A 16,688-nucleotide genomic window follows, 5' to 3' on the forward strand; every position below is an offset into this window, starting at 1 on the left:
TTAACTCCCCGCTCCTAGCTCACGCAAAGCCGCGGCACAACGCGGGGCTCCCGTCCCTTCTCTCTTCCTGTCCCCGCTGCCACCGGGACGGGACCCGCGGGACGGGCACGGGGCTCAGCGCTGCTCTCCCTCCCATCCCCGTTCCGGCTTCCCGTTACCCGTCCGCAGGCAAAACTTTCCCCCCTCGCTTTGCTCGTTTTCTGTTTTTTTGACTTCGGCCTGCCGCTGGTTGAGCGGTTTTCGGGCTGCTCCTTACCCATCCCCGCGAGGCGGGAGCGCCCCGAAGCTCAGAGTTAGGATGGGGGGTCGGCAGAGCTCTGTCCCTCGGGCGGCTTTTAGGGGCAGGCAACCGGCGCGGCTGCCGGGACTTCGGGAGCGTTTCCCAAAGTCCTCTCATTGCTGGGAGCTCTCCTGGAAGGCAGAGCTGTGCAGAGCCCCGGCGGAGCCGCTCCGCCGCGGGTAAAGCTCCTCCGAATAGCCGAAAGCGCTGGTGGTGCGGTTTGCCCTTAGAGTACACAAGGAAAGGAAAAATAAGTGGGAAAAGAAAGTAAAAACCATCAAAACCAGGAGGACGTTTCCGGACGCGGTTGAGGCACCTGCCCGCCGCGTAGAAGACCTTTTTAAAGTCGCGATTTTTAAGGTTATTTGGGTCTAACAGAAAATATAAAACACAGTTCGTTCCTCTGTGTCCGATGGTCTCATCCGGCACCAAAAGCGCTGGGTTTTATTACCTCCCATTGCTAACAACCATTGCACCCGCATAAAGGAGGCAGAGCGGTTTCTCCTCACGTTTCCCTACACAGATCCTCTCGTTACATTCGATCTGTAGGATTGGCATGTTATTCCCAAACGCAACAGCCACTTCCATTCACTTTTTTTTTTTCCTAAAGTAAGGAATGATTCAGAGAAAAAATACACCATAGCTCTCACAGGGTGCCATGCAGATTCCTTGTCCAAATGCTGCTTGGAAATCATCTCAGACTTCATTAGAAAGGCTGATTTGGTTTGGTTGCTGCCCCAGCAGTGAGGCATTTCAATAGCCGGCGGTGGTGCTCCCTTCTCTGGAAGCACAAGTTTTTTAGGAGCACAGTGCAATGCCTGATAACAGCAGCCAGCAAGTCCCGACTTATCTGTTTAGTCTTTTTTTCTAATGTCAATGTTTGTATTTCTGCTTCTATTGTTTGTGCTTTTTTACCTCTGATTTCTTTCCTGTGCTGTGCGTTTCTTTCTTACACTTGTTTCTAATATTTTCTTCGCATTTCTTATCGCTGGGGCTGCCCGCAGTGTGATTTGAAAACAGCGCTTCTCAATATTTGTCCTATAATAGCCGACTGACCCTGGATTTGGGAAGGTTTTTCTCCCTAAAAATGCTGGCAGGTATTTCCTTGAACAAGCCAGCACCCTCTGCATCGCAGGGAGCCAAGAGTGATGCCCAGATTTCCCCTTTCCCTTCCTTCTGTTCTTACTCTACGTGCACGTATTCAGGTTTTCCTGATCACTTCATAAGAAGTGCGTGCTTCGCCTTTGCAGCTGCTGATGGCGTAAGCCAGCCCGCCTCGGTTGCACAGCGCTGTGGAAAAGGAAAAGTTTGTTAAAACGTTTTGAGTGAGGACTGTTTGATGCCAAGATTGGGGGTATTTGAAAGGCACAACGCTGAGTGCAGAGCGGAGAACAGAATAGGCCATAGAGACAGCTTGGAGGAGAGCAAAAATCAAAAGCACGAGTCGTGGAGGAGTGGGAAAGAGGAAGCTGAAATACAGATGTAAAGCGGGAATTTTGACGCAGTGATTTTAGCTTCGTATGTGGAAGTGAAAATGTGGGTGATGGGTGACAGAAGGGAGAGCACTGAAGTAAGAAAAGCAGCCCCCTGCATCAGGAAAATCTCTAAAATACCTTTCCCTGTCATACTGGGGGAAATGGTTGTTATCGGGACGTCAGAGGCAGATTGAGCAAAGGAGCTGCTGGTCTTGTTTGGAAAGAGCAGTGTGAACAGAAGCCAGCAGTGGTCAGCCCGGGCTGTGACTAGTTGAAGTCCATTATAGCTGTGAATGTAAGCTAGAGAATACTAAGAGGAAGGAAAAATATCAAGCAGCAACTCAGAGGACCTGCTGCAGGACTGCTTCCTCCTAGAGTATGTAAAAGAGGAAATAAAAATGAACTAGACCTTTCCCCCCCTCCCCCTTTTTTTTTTTTTTTTTTGGTAGTAGCCCTGAAGTCAGTCCTGTAGATTTAATTCAGAGAAACGCCTTAGCAAGAGCAGCAGGTTCTAGCCAACAGAGGACCTATGCTGGGCTCTTAAATTTGCCAGAGTATATCAAGAGACACACCGGACCTCCATTCTATCACCACAGAGGAAAACAGCTTTGAGAATTCAGTCTTGCTCAGGAAGATAATTTAAAGTTAAATTTGTATCGGTTTAAAAGATCTAAACATTGTAGATACAAGTCAGAAAGCTTAGCATTAGAAATCTGTGCTTCTCCCAGCATAAAAAAAGGTGGATGCTCTGTTCCTAAATATTAGTTTGTTAGATACCGGCACTGGGGCGCTACTGTAGAAACATTTAGGACGAGGTGAAAGCTTCTGTGCTGTTGCAGGTTTCATTCATTCAAACTGTGACTTCTACCCATCAGATCACAGGTGAGGTCTTAAGTCAGTGATTTGCTTTCATGCTTCCAAAGGGAAAAAGGCGTTCAGTAAGTTGTGATTAAGCTCTTGGTTGAGGCCTGCTTCTCCGTGGATTTATTCTGCGTTTGTATATTCGTATCAGTGGAATGAACAGAGAGGGAACTGATGCACCTGTGGGGAGCCTGACCCTCTGCATCCACAATACAATTGGTTTGGGTTTGTTTTCTTTCAGGTTTCACATTTAGATGCTTGTGCTGACTTTGCTGTAGCATAGAAGTAGGGCTACTATCAAGTAAATCAGATCAGAATTGCTTCCTATTACTTGAATTTATGCACTGCCAATTACGAAAGTATATTTTGGAAGGCTTATTTTGTGCAGAGCTGCGCATGATATTTTGTATTTTGGACGCGTGTCAGTGTAAAACTGTAGCCGTAAGACTGCACGGTTTTCCCCAGGCGACTCCTAGTCTGCATTCATTTTTGTTGCTGCTGCTTTTTCCTATTTTATCACATCACTTGCTGACGTTCTGTTCCCAAAAACAGATGTCCCGTGAGGAAGCTGAGGTTTCTGTGCTTTGGTTTGGTAGGTGGTGGCCTTGGGAGACGTACCCGATGGAACGCTGGTCACGGTGATGGCTGGAAATGATGAGAACTACTCTGCAGAACTCAGAAATGCAACGGCCGCCATGAAAAACCAAGTGGCGAGGTTCAACGACCTCAGATTTGTGGGTAGAAGTGGAAGAGGTATGTATCTGTTCGCAGCTGCCGTTTGGTTATCTTTACCTGCTGTGTCCGGCTCTGGTTACGTGGGGAGAATTTGATTGCTGTGTGTTGAGCTTCCTGCATTATGGAGATCTGAGGATAGTTTAAAAGGTACAGAATCAAATGTATGGTTTTTTTGGTTCATTCTTCAATACTGTAAAACTTTTGTACAGTAAAATCTCATAAAAAAAATAATAATCACAGTCAGCAAGGCTCACTGCGACTCCGGAATTCTTCCCACCAATTTAGAGCAGCACGGTATTTGCTCATGTTTAAGTTTAAATAGCACCGTTTCAGTTTAAAATGAGAATTCTCAAAAGCTGATCTCTGCAACAGCGTGAGTCAGCCTGAAATTATGACCAGTTCCCATATGGTTCTGAATTTTGTTCTGGCTTCATTGCGACCTGACGAACCTTTCTCTGAGCTTTCTTTGTCTGGAACAGGTGTAGAGCTAGGCACAGCAGTTGTTACTTAATGTACTACCGCAGGGTGTGTAGAGTGGGTTAGGATAGGACAGAACTGAACAGTGAAGCTTAATGTTGGGCTTCCTGCCTCTCCGTGATAACCAAGAATTAATGGTACAACTGGAAGGGTCTTGTGAGTGTAACACGTCAAGGCTGACCTAGATTGTATTTGTATATAACTGTTGCTGGAAAGCTCACACGTGTGGGATCGTGTGCACAAGTAGGCATCCAAAGCTTAGTCCAAATGCTCATATCATCAACAGAAGGATGCTTCTTAGCGTCACTCTTTAGCTCAAGCCCATAATCTTGAAAACCATGGATTTGAAGCAGTCGCATTTAAGTTTCCGGTACGAGTTTATTTGAAGCACTCCTGCATTACTGCCCTTATTCCCATGAGCCAAGTGCCTTGGCGTGGTTGGGGTGGTTAGAAGAAAACCCCCTGAAGCCGGTGAACTGTTGGTTAGAGGAAGTGCAGAGAAACAATCAGCCTCTCAGGTTTAAGGTCAGGACTGAAAAACCATCGCATCCTCTATGTGACTTCATATGCTATTTGCTTATGTATTTTCCTTTTGTCTAATTCATATCTTCAAGTAAAATCGGAACATAACATCACGGTGTTCTAAAGACAACATTGTTAAATAAGGACAATTCAGTGCTGTAGCATTCACAAATCAAAATGATAGCATCTACGGCACTTACGTAGATTTCTTTATTCTGTCTTCTGGAGCATTTTGTGAGCTGCTGTCCCTCACCACCAGATTGAATACCCCAGGGCTCACAGACCTCTCCTCACTATTGTCCCCACTCATGTGGGCATTCTTTAAGCACCTGGGCTATATCCTGATGCATGGTGGCACGTGCAGCTCTTACAAGCACACACTGAGCTACAAGCACGCTTCAGGAGAGTTCAAAGGTGACCCACTTCTGCTCTCACTCTCTCTTGCAGTGCCAGATGGGTCAAGCTTTAGGCTGAGGAAGTCATTCTGATTATACACAACAACTTCTATTTGCCTTTGAATTCAAATGCATCTGAGGATGTTCTTCTAGTGTTAGGATGGCCTGTGATTTTAGAACTCGGCTCTCTTGAAAGTACATTTTAAATCTAAAATCCCCATTTTAAGTGTAAATTCAGCATTTTTAGCTGAGGGTACAGAGGGAGATGTCTTTTAAATTTTGTTGTTTGGGCTGTCTTCAAAATGTACTTGATGGAAAACACCCGCAGCTGAGAACATAGCTTCGTAATGCTAGCAAAGAATAATAATAGGGTAATGCAGAGAGAATTATATCCATTTACTGAAAACATGAGAGATGCTGTAATGTCTAAAAGTATCAGTCATTAAACATGTTCATTTGTTATATTAAAGGTTCCACCTTTTCAGTAAATGGAATTTGCATTATGATTCAGAGATGACTGTTTAGAAGATTCAAATGAATAGCTGGCAAAGTGGCTGAGAAGCTAATAAAAACAAACCTGTAGTTCAGTTCCTGGCCATGGTAGTGAAGCTAGAAATCATAACAGTGAAGTGTGGGATTTTCAAGGTCAAAATTCAGCGGCAGGGGAGAACAGTGGCTATTCATTCAGCGAGCTTAGCAGAGAGCCTCTCTGAGCCCTTTGCCTGCTGGATGCCAGCGGCTGGAAGCCATCACTCACAGATGTGTGTCCAGGTGGATGTGGATGTTGTGCACTGTGTGACACCATTTCGGCCGTAGCATGGTTTGGAAGCACTACATGCTGCTAGCCAGTCCTGGAGGTTAATTCTCATGAGCCCCACTGGCTGCCCATCTTTGGAGCCAGTGACTAATGTATGCTTGTGTTTACTCCTCCAACAGGGGATTGTTTTCCAAAGGTGTGGATTGTTTGCATTTGGTACATGATTTCTGAGGTGCTGTTCTGTTGAATTTGTATAAAGCCTGAAGCATAAGGTGGCTGCTTCAAAGGGCATTGCTGCCTTTGATACTTCGGCGGAGGAAAATTAACTGAAACTTTGTTTGCTGTGTAATATTTGAGTTTGAATAAGTTCAGTTGCCACCAGTGATAATGAGATGCCAGGAATATTATACGAATAGCCATTGAAAGTTCACATCGGTTGCAGGCATAGTAGGCATTATTTGTGTACCTGGGTGGTTTAAAATCACTGCTGGAGAAACAGGAACGGCTTTGCCAAGAGACAGTCTCAGTTCATGCCTCTCACTACACATCGGCTGTTGCTCAGGTGTAAAGATCCCCATTAAAGCCTTGCAGAACTGTCAGCAAGGCTCTGTTTTAAAATAGGAGAAAATTGTTGCTCATGATATTTCTGACAAATAGTTCAATTTTTCTTCTCTGGGCTTTCAGTGAGGTCTGACAAGGCAGCCAGCAGTTGTTTTCATGCTCCTGCAGAGAACCATTGTCCCATCCCACTAAATAAGCAGCCCTGTGGGAGTGTTACAACTCTCTCCATCCAGAGGTCTGATCCTGTGCATCTGTGAAAGCACACCTTGACCAGATATCAGCTGCGCCTTAAGGAACCGCATGGTATTTCAATGCTCATTCCATACTGAACAGGGAGCACTAGCCCTGTGCTGCTTGGGCTGTGCCTGTAGTTCAGGATTAAAAAAGCATTCTCCTTCTTGACACCGAGGATGGGAGCTGAGAATATCCAAGGTCTCCAGAAACAGGGAGATGTTGTATGAAAGCAATTTGGCTGGCTTTCCCGAACAAAACAGATTTACATTGGAATTGGCTGAGCTCCAGAATTGCTATTCCTCACCCTGGTTTGAGAATGCTACTGGGAAAACCTGCCTGTCTGGCTTGTAAACTCAAGTAAGTAATTTCTGAAAGAAAAATGTAGTTTAAAACTTCAGCCAATCTCAGCCTCTCGTGCCTGCTTACCTGTTTAAAAAAAAAAAAACTTTTTCTCCCTCCATTCATAAACATTTCGAACTTCAAACTGCTACTAGTGCAGAGTACCCTGTTTTCTTAATGTATAAGGAGCGAACTTGTGTTGCGATGATGAAATAAATCCAGTGCAAAAAGCCTGACACCATGGAAGTTCATTGGATAAAATTAAAAATAAATACTTACTTTGGAGAGGGCAAACCTCATGGCTCGGTAAGCATTACATATTTTCCTCATGGAATCATTAATCCCAGTAACTATCCTCTTTGTAGAACGTAACAGTAAAAAACAACAACAAATAAACATGTTTTCCAGATGAAAATAATTATTATTTGATTATCATAATAGTAGCTAATGAGGCAGTGTCTTGGCTTGTTGCAGAAGATCTCAATTTAAAGCTGGAATCTGAAGCTGGCTCTTCATGATACAGCAAGCTTTCCAGCAGGGTCTTTTTAAAAACTTGAGTTTTGGAAGGGACTGAACACTGAGCTCGTGTATGTATTTCTGCCCGCTATCGGGATTAGGCTTGTCTGAGTAAATTTCACAATGGTTTTCTTTGGAGTTGAGAAAGTAGCCCTTTTTGACTGAAGCAGCTGGTAGGAGTGCACGGGAGGCAGGTTACTGAGCACAGTCATAGGTTTCTGCCTCCAGAGGTCTTCCTTCTGGATATAGTTCGGGGAAGAAAAATCAGTTTGAGCTGGAATCTCAGAAATAGTCAAAAGACAAGAATTACTGGCCAGGATCCCGAGTCCTATTATGTTTATTGCTCTTCTGAAGTCAGAATTTTGTTCCTTCTGTGTAGCTTCAGCTTGTGGTTGTGTTATGTAGGCACTTAGTTAAAATTAGTTTTATTTTTACTTACGCACATTCAAAATTACAAAAGTATGTGCAAAACAGAGGAGGATGCTATTCAGCAGGATCGTAAAATGGGCATTAAGCAGCCACCCAGGTCTGGGTCCAAACCATTGGAATGCTTCAGGGGATGTGGTCTCAGATACTGGAGTAACGACTCGCCACACTTGCCAGGCAGGACAAAAATAGAAGAAACACAGCAGCAATCAGAGAAGAAAAGGAGTCAATTGGTAGGGCTAAAAAACAACTAGTTATCGATACCTCGGGACAGTGGGTGTGCAGCAGTAGTGGATGTGCTGGTGAGAGGTGTTTGGTACAGAAATCCTCACCCTGCTCTGGTTAGATGTCAGCAAGCAAATTCTTCTGCAAAAGACAGGGGCTGGAAATGGTCATTTAGTTCTTGAGTGACATATGGGTGCGTGGCTGTGTCACTCATTCCATTGAGAGCACTGTGTGAATGACATAGCCTTGCCAGCATTCAGTGAGAGGGCTCCTGATCCTAGTGCCCACAAGCCAGGGCGTCTTTGAGGTCAGTTAGCACAGTTCACGGTGAGACTGCTGAGCAAAGCCAGCCCTTTAAGCACGGCTGTTCCCAGTGCAAGCCCTGGACAGAAGCTGGCTGAAGGAGGAGGGGGAGCAGGCTTACTTGTTGCCAGCATCCAGCCCCAGTCGTCGTGGGTGCACACTCAGTACGTGCAGCCGTTTTTCTCTGAATTGCTGATTGTGTAAGAGAGTATATGATACAGCCCAGCGAGGGTGTCTGCATCAAAAACATCATGCGGTCTGCGAGGCTGAGCATGACTGGGGCTATCTTTGCCAGCTCACAAACACTCTGCTGGGTTACTTAAAATTTGGTCTGGGTGAAAGAGCTCTCAATCAGAAAGCGTCAACAGGAGAAAAATAATGGCAGAGTGATTTTGAGAACTTCCTGTCTCCGGGAGCATTACTGCTGTAAACAGTGACCATGCCAAGTGCTGAACCACTGCTCTCATTCCAATAACAATAAATCTATTTTTTGGTTGTGCAGAGCTGTGCTTGTATGGTTTTTAAACTCAGGGTAGGGATGAGGATGAGGCAGACGCTATCCTCTGAGCATTTTCTTATTTTCTGCTGTGACAAAAGGAGTTGGGCTGACCAGGATACTGTGTCAGAAAGATAAAGGACCTCTCTAGATAAAGAGGTTACATAGTTTCAAGTGATCTGCTTGCACTTGAGATCTTTCTTTTTAATTTTTCTTTCTTTCTTGATATTTTCTTTTGCTTTGTATTTTAGCATTCCCCCCTTCAGTGACTGTTCTGGTAAAATATCATATTTATTTTTGTGTGTAGGTAGATAAGTATGTATACAACCCAAGTAACAACTGCCGTTTTGTACTCAAAATGAAGTAATTCTGATATTAATTAAGATCTTGGCTTCAGGGCTGGCTAGTGAACTTCAGATGACTGTCCTGTGGCAAGCACTTCTTGTCGGCTCACTCAGCCTTAGCAAAAGTGAGGATGCTGCAAATCAGTGGCTTACAATTGCTGTCAGCAGAGCCTTCCTTTTCCAGCATAGTCATGTGCATAAACCCTCAGCAGTTTGAATCAGCCTCTGTTCTCTTCCAAAAATCCTTTAGCAACAGCAAAAAAAAAAAAAAAATCCACCATTTTTCCTTTTACCTTGCTATTGGCTGACTCTCTGCTCTTTTGCTCCCGTCATACTATTTCAGTGCAGCTTTCTCTGCCTCTTTTAAGCTTTGTTCCCTTCATCTGCTTCTTGCATTCATCTCCACCCCATACTTTCCATCCTCTGTTGGTGCCTGTTCCCTTTGAGATAGTCACCAAGAGCCCCTCACCACTGCCAGGGAGGTCAGGCCACGTCCAGCTGCACAAAGCCCTGAGGTGCTTCTGTGTGATACTGTGGTGGTGCCTACAGGTGACAAATAAGCTGGGCCTCATGGCTGTACAACCAGAGCTGGGTTTGTCCTGTGGTGTGGTGCTAGGATGGATTCTTGATCCCCTCCATCATTCTTCTACAGGGAACTACTGCCTATGCTATGCAGGCTTTGCTGGTGGAGAGGGCCGAGAGGAGAGGAGAGAAGCAATGTCTTGAAGGCTTGATGCCATCAGAGCTCTTTAGCAGGGCGGTGCTTGGAGCAGAGCATACGCACAACATCAGTTCCCTGAAGTTTAGGGAGGAACTGAAGGAAATGCTTTGGCAAGGCCACAGAGTTTCCACAGGCCAGACTTTATGCACCATGGCTCTGACAAAGCTGTGTCCGTATCTGAGGCCTCAGAGGCCGTTCTGCTCTTGGAAGTTGTCCCTGGTGGAGCTTGGCAGGTCCCAGTCTCATAATGGCAGTGTTATCTCCCCATCACTGACTGCACGGATATCCATCAAGTGACCCCAGACTTCTGCTGAGCTCTTAAATCAATGCGCATTGCATTAGCGTAATGACAGCACGGAGGAGTCCTTCCTCTAAGAAAATGAGCACAGAGTAAACAGTCCCCACGCACACTCCCACGCTCAGGCTGCTGCTGGAAAGGTGACCTGTCAAGTTGGCTTTCCTGCTTTAGGCTGCGGCAGGCTCCTTGCTAAACTGGCAGTGATGATCACAAAGGACTCCTCACCTGCTACATTCAGAGCAGCTCATTGCTCTTCCAGTGAACCCACGCCTGAACTGTTCCCTGTGCCTGCAGCCTTACCGAGAGGCCTTCGACCTCGTTGTTGTGTAGGGCAAGGAGAGTGCTCAGCCCCGGCCTCAGCATGATACTAACACACAGAGTTGTGCCAGCATCTGTCCGGAGAGGAGGCCAGGCCAGGTGCTGGAAAAAGGCAAAGGATCTCCCACAGCACCTTGGTCTCAGAGGGATTTCTCTAGGCTCACAGGGCCACGCTCCATAAGGTAAAGTTGCCTCAGTATAGGATCTGCCACAAACCACAACAGCCATTACACCATTGGTCTCACAACTGGCCGTGCTGAGCTGTTCTTCCCCAGGGGCTCAGCTTGTGGCTGCGGAGCCGTACAGCAGGGGAAGCTCCCTCAGCCAGAAGGTGCCTAGACAAGGGTGCCGAGGGGTGTAATTTGGGGCTGAAGCATTTAAATCAAACCTGAATCCCACTTCAGGCAGCTAAATCCTCTTGTGAATCCGGACCTTCGCCTTTTCATTTCTGTCTCATCCCCTGTAAAGTGTGGCTGATAATTTCTACCTCAAAAAGCTTATTAATGGCTTGAAATTACAGCTAAGGACTATTATTAGGCTTAAGGATCCCAAGGCATTTTCTGTGAGAAGGTGGTAGGGAGCTTTGCATTTAAGTCATCTCATTTTGAACTGTCCTTTCCATTTAGAGCTCCCGTTGCTGTTTTTCCCTGAACTGTTGAGCGCTGACACAGCACTCTGCTGAACGATGGTGATTTTGTTCCACCAGATTTGGGTGTGCTTCTGGAGGCTGTCATTTTTGACTGCTTATGTACAGATACCCTAGGCTCCAACTATAGGGAAGCACTGTGTTTGAAACTAAAGCGATGCCATAGTGAAAAAAAGAAAACAACTCCTTGATATGTGGTAAGCCACAGCTTGAAAGCAGAAGTTCAGTTTTTGGTGTGGCCAGTTCAAATGGAGTGTCAGAATTATATTAGAGTCATCTTAGGGAAAAAAATAGCTCTTATTAATTCTTACTGACACTTCAGTTCCACCCTCTCAAAATCTGGGTTCAAACCTTAGCGACTTGTATACTTGTGTAAATTGTGCATATATGTTTCAAGTCTTAAAACTGTGTTTTAAAACTCAGGCTGTAATCTGTGAGCTACAGCTCTGCTGCAGAGGCCAAGCACCCCATAGCATCTCATTCTTCCTGTGCTGTAATTATTGTCTCCACCCAAGTTCATAAGAATTTTATAGTGGTTACTGCAGCAACTCCACTTATAGTTAGAGGCTGCTTGGCTTTTCCATTAAAAGGTCTTCTCTCTACTTCCCCCTCAACCCAATCTTTTAATGCTTTAATCCATTTTTCAAACTTGATCTGCAGGCTTTCAGTCTGAGAAGGCATCCCACCCTCAAGATTCGGTTAAAATAGGTCACTCAGGTCGCCTTTCAGAACAGGATGGAAAAATACTTTTTAGTCTTACTGACAGAAGTGGTTGTTACTCAAGTGCCCACACTCACACCACCTGTCTCAAAGCCTGAAAGCTGGAATGTACATAGGACATTAACCTAATGCTTATGCCAGACAAATTCCTACCATGGTTTGAAATAGTCACTTCTCAGAAATTAGACATCACCAGAATATAGGGGAATTCCTGGTGATTTTGTGTATTTGTGGGTTGTTGACATTGCTTTATAAAAGTGACTACTGTCGAAGATGCTGCTAGGCTGACTGCTGTGAGACACCCTGCCTTCAGAGACGACCTTCTTGCCACCCAGGTCCAGATCACTTGGCTGCACATTTCCACTCTTCAGTTTAGTTTGCTTGTGTCTCAGAGATGTCCTCCAGCATATCTACTGCAGCTCCGTTCCTGATAAATAACATGACCATTTGGTATCTGCACGTGGTATCTCCTGCTACTAGACCACCACAGCTTTGTCTCTAAACAGTTGAAATTGTGCTTTTGTGATCATCTGCTGAACCACACTCCCAGGATTTGTGTGGTGGAAAAATAGCATGAAGATAATAGTAGTAACCCAAGGGAAGGAACCTGAAGGAATCAAAATTGAGACTGATGACTTGTATGGAACACTGTGAACATGAATCCCTGTGCAGAGCAGGGCCACCTTGCAGGCTCACAGTGCAACAGCAGTGGTGGTGGCTGCACTTTTACACACATTGACAGGCTGTTAGGGACAGGATTAGCACAGATGCCCCTGCAAGGCTGCAGGAGGTGGTGCTGATATCGTGGTGACAGCACGTGGAACTGAGAAGTGAAACCCATCATCAGTGCAGAAGTGAAACTAGCTGCACACAAACTCGTCGAATTAAAATGTAAACAACTGGCCAAAAAGAGAAAAATTAAAACGGTTTTTGTGAGCTTAGTCCTCTCCTGCAGGGTTTGAGAGGGTGAACAATCCTATTTGTGAAGTGGAGAATCACTCTTCAGGGACTGTCCTTATAATTCAGATAATGGTTTTAAGGTAAATGTAGATGTTATAGCACCTGCTGAGATTGGCAGTGCCTCTATTAATGCTGCTCAGATTTCGGTTATGTAATTTTGGTTGCTTAACATGGTCCCTGCATTGCCTTGGGTTAAATGCCATGCATACACTTCACCAAAATAACACCTTAATATGATTTCACCCCAGATAAAACCTCCCTCCAGCCTTCCAGCGCAGGGAATCTGTGGTGTAAAAAGGCTTGGAGAGCAGGTGAGGAGGAGCTGAGGAGGCCTTGCACATCCTTCCTCACTGCTGGGCTGTGCTGCAGAAAGTAAGAGGGAAGCAAATGAGAAAGAGCCCTGAGGGGATGCCCTGCTCAGCTCAGCAAAGCTGCTTAGAGCTTTGTCAGCACCTGTTGTGCAGCAAAGGAAGTTAAGCACTGGGGCCAAGCATGCAGAAGGGCCCTTTGGGCCATTTGCATGGAAACTTGGTCCCACGTAAATCCAGAACAAAACATCTATTGATGTATCAGGATCAAGTTTTCATTCTGTGCAGGTAAATGCTGTGTAAACACAGATAGGAGAACTTCCTGGAGTGAGGCACTTGACAGCAATGCTCAAAAGTGCACCTTCATGCTGACCCAGTCTGGTTTGGCAGGTGAATTTCCCATGTCTCATACTTGCTTCACACACACACAGGACAACACTACAAATATGCAAAGGCACCAGTTGTCCATGCAGCTGTTTTGCATGCACGGCCCTTGTGTTGCTTTGGGCTGTGACCCTGATTTGCTGCCATTTCCCCGTGTGCTCATTGATCCATTTGGTCCGTTGTTCTGCGGTGGTCAGAGTTTGCAAACCCTTCACAGCACAGCAGTGTGTGAGGTTCATAACAGCTTTTTCTTATATTTAAATTCAGCGGCATTTGTGGTACCGCTGGTAAACAAATTATGCTCCTTTTTTTTATGCCACTTACTTCAGCTGCAGAGCTTTTCTGATAGAATTGCCATTGGATGAAGAGTAACAGGCAAAGCAGTGTTCTCACCTTGTGAGACTGTCACTGGCAACAGAGCAGATACCATGCAGGGACAGAATCCGGAGTTGTGCAGGTTTTTTTGCAGCTGGACCTACAGTTGGAGGAACTACAAAAATATTTCAGTCATATCATGAGCAACAGTTAACTAAAGCAGGGTCAAATTATGTTGGCCCTTTTCACCCTATCGATTACCTTTGAATTATTCAGCTAATAAGTTATAATGTGCCTTAAGTGAGAAAAATGGTAAAATTTGGCCCCAGTGTACAGCAGCTGACTGTTGAGAGTGAATATACACGTGTGTGCGTTGCTTCCTGCCCAGGGATGCAGATGTTATTAAAGTGCAGTAGATATCTTTACTTTGGCAGACACCCAGGAAGATGTTGCGAGAAATTGTAAAGATGTGTACAATGGATCGTTTAGCGTGGTTTAATAAAAGTAAGTGCATAAGTACTAAAAAGTAGAAGCTGAATAAAAAGAATAGTATCGTAATCTTTTTTACTAGGATCTGGAAGTCTCTCACTAATATCACAGAAATGTCCATAATATAATTTGTATTGCATTTTTTTTTTTTATTTTGTATTTTTCCATCCGTGCCTTTTGTCCTTATCAGTGCAAGCGTTCTTGGCTCCTTTCCCTTCTTCTTCTTTTTATCTAATATTTTACCGTAATGATTTAAATAAATAAATATATATATATATAAAAGCTTTAATGGCACATCTATGATGGGCAGTAAAAAATCCCCAAAGCAAAATGCAGTAAAACGTGATCACAGCACTTGTTGGCTCCCTTCCACATGGGCAAACTTTTGAAGCTTTAGCTCCATTTATACTCTGTCCTCATTTGGTTGACCCTTCTTCAGTAGAATCCATCTTTTTGCCTAAGTATGGGATGGATTAAAGTGAAGGGGTAGATTTGAAGGTTGTCTTCTCCAAACTGTCTGTTCCCATTCCCCCTTGCATCTACCCAAGCAGCCACTGATATTTTAAGCATGCTTTCCTCCCTCCCCACCCCCTCCAGTTGCATTTGGTTATGACACTGCTCAGGGTTGACTAAAGCAGCACACAGGAGCTTCATGTGACCGTGTTGTCACTTAGGATTCATTTTTTCCCCATTTTCTCTCTGACGTTCCCAGGGGCCGTAGTTTACAAGCCTATTGCTCCCTCTAGAGCCCGTCAGTCCAGTGCAGGACTGTTTTGGGGGACGAGTGACATAAATCCCTCTCCCTGCCAGGTGTGAGCTCATGGCTTTCTCTGCTTCCAGATTCAGACAGATGTGATGCAGCTGAATGCAAAGCTCAGGTCGCTGTGGCAGTGCAGAGCATGGGCACACCACCTTCAGGTGCCTGGGAGGTGGAGGCTGATCTTTACCTTTTGTTGGTTGAGGTGCAGTATTGCTGAGCAGGCACTGGCTGGCATTGCGCTCTGCACATGCATTTAAGTTCTTACAGCTTTGCACAGCATCAAGGGGTCTTATAAGCAATCGTGTGAAGTAAGGGGCTGGGGACAACTGGTTTAATCTGTCTGACTTTGGCTGTCAAGTCAGCAGCGATTCTTGAGGGCACAGTTGATAGCCCAGTCTCTAACAAACCCTTTGACAGACTCCACTCTCTGTTTCTAGAGCGAGTATTGTGTTTTGGCCAGAACTGCTACTGTTACCATTATTCTTTCTGAAAGAGTGCTGACTGTAATGCTTCTGCAAATTAAACATTACCAGGCATTTTTTCCTGTCCTAGTTACACGGGAAGACTTGATGGAAGCAGTGAGTCTCGTGCTCTTTCCTTACACATGTGAGGGGATGTGTGATGGCTGTTGCAAGGGTGGAGCTCTTTCCCATATCAGGAGAATTTAATCTCTGGGTTCAGCAGGTGCTCTGTGGCTAACATTAATTAGGTGCTGCCAGGGGAGCTGTGGAGAGCAACAGTCTCTGAAAGGACTTTTGCACCCACCAAGGCACAGTGTGGCATGGACATTGCCTTTCAAGCATTCCACCATCAGCAAAGACTCACAGAATGATGGTGTAGGGATTGGCTTAAACATATTGAGGTGTACGTCATGGATCCGAACTAAGCTCTGCATGATTTTCTGTAGATTTATGGAACCAAAGGTGTTATGGTTTTATGATTTTTGTTGTATTACTGATATTCCACATCATAACATCATGTGGTATATTGGAAGTTAAGGAGTTAATGCTCCAGTTCTGTGGATCATCGATAGTTCTGGGTGTACCTGTCTCAGAAGAGAAGAAGGACTACATTCCCCAGAGGACTATGCGATGCTTTGCATTTTTATATATTTCCGCCCAGAGGGAAAGATAAAAACTGTCTGTGGTCACGAGACTCTCTCTTCCCTTCGGGACTGAGCTCAGCAGTGGGTGTTTGTTGCAGCCGTCCGCCTTCAGCGTTAGCGTAAGGCCTTCGGTTTATCGGACACTCTCTCTCTTGCTCATTTTATTTGATTCATTTGCCTCAATTCCAATTATATTGTATTATATTGTGTTATTTTCCTTTCTGATATCTGATTTAGTAAATTAGCTTTCCTCCTCAGATCGTTGCTGCTGTTTTGTTCCTACGCCCATCTCCCTTCTCCTTTTTCCCTTTTCCCCTTTCCCCTTCCCCAGGGTGTGGGCCCGTGGGTCCCCTGCCTCAATTGTCACGGTACCGGGTCAAACTGTCCTGCAAACCGGTGACACCGGTTTTCAGATTTTGATGTTAGACAGTGAAGAGCTACTTGCTAGCTTGCTGTCACTGCTGGGCCATATTGCCATCATAACTATTTGAAGCATCTGAGCTAGGCCAGCATTTCAGAAGGTCTTCTTCGGTTGTGTGACCCTTCTCTACAGTCACTATAGAGCTTTGTCCTTCACTTAGGCAGCCTTGGAGGCACCCATTCCTTTATAGCTTATAGAGCTGTAAGCTTATCGTCCCAAAGCAGGTATGTCCATAAAACATACATTTCACTAACAGTACCTCCAATCTAAACCTACCTTTGTCAACCAGACATATAA

The 16,688-nt window shown here is 45.1% G+C and overlaps 1 protein-coding gene across 3 annotated transcripts in view; it reads left to right on the forward strand.

Annotated features, from left to right (window-relative positions):
• Positions 1-16,688, forward strand: part of RUNX1 (RUNX family transcription factor 1) — a 150,695-nt gene that overhangs the window by 82,792 nt on the left and 51,215 nt on the right. For all 3 annotated transcript variants that reach the window (XM_065741755.1, XM_065741757.1, XM_065741756.1), the window contains one exon: positions 3,213-3,369. In XM_065741755.1, the coding sequence (XP_065597827.1) occupies positions 3,213-3,369 (157 nt within the window). The remainder of the gene's footprint in view (positions 1-3,212; positions 3,370-16,688) is intronic.

Source organism: Cyrtonyx montezumae, unplaced genomic scaffold (assembly GCF_038088225.1).
Source record: "Cyrtonyx montezumae isolate F1298 unplaced genomic scaffold, pur_monq_1.0 scaffold_3, whole genome shotgun sequence".
Classification (NCBI taxonomy): domain Eukaryota; kingdom Metazoa; phylum Chordata; class Aves; order Galliformes; family Odontophoridae; genus Cyrtonyx; species Cyrtonyx montezumae.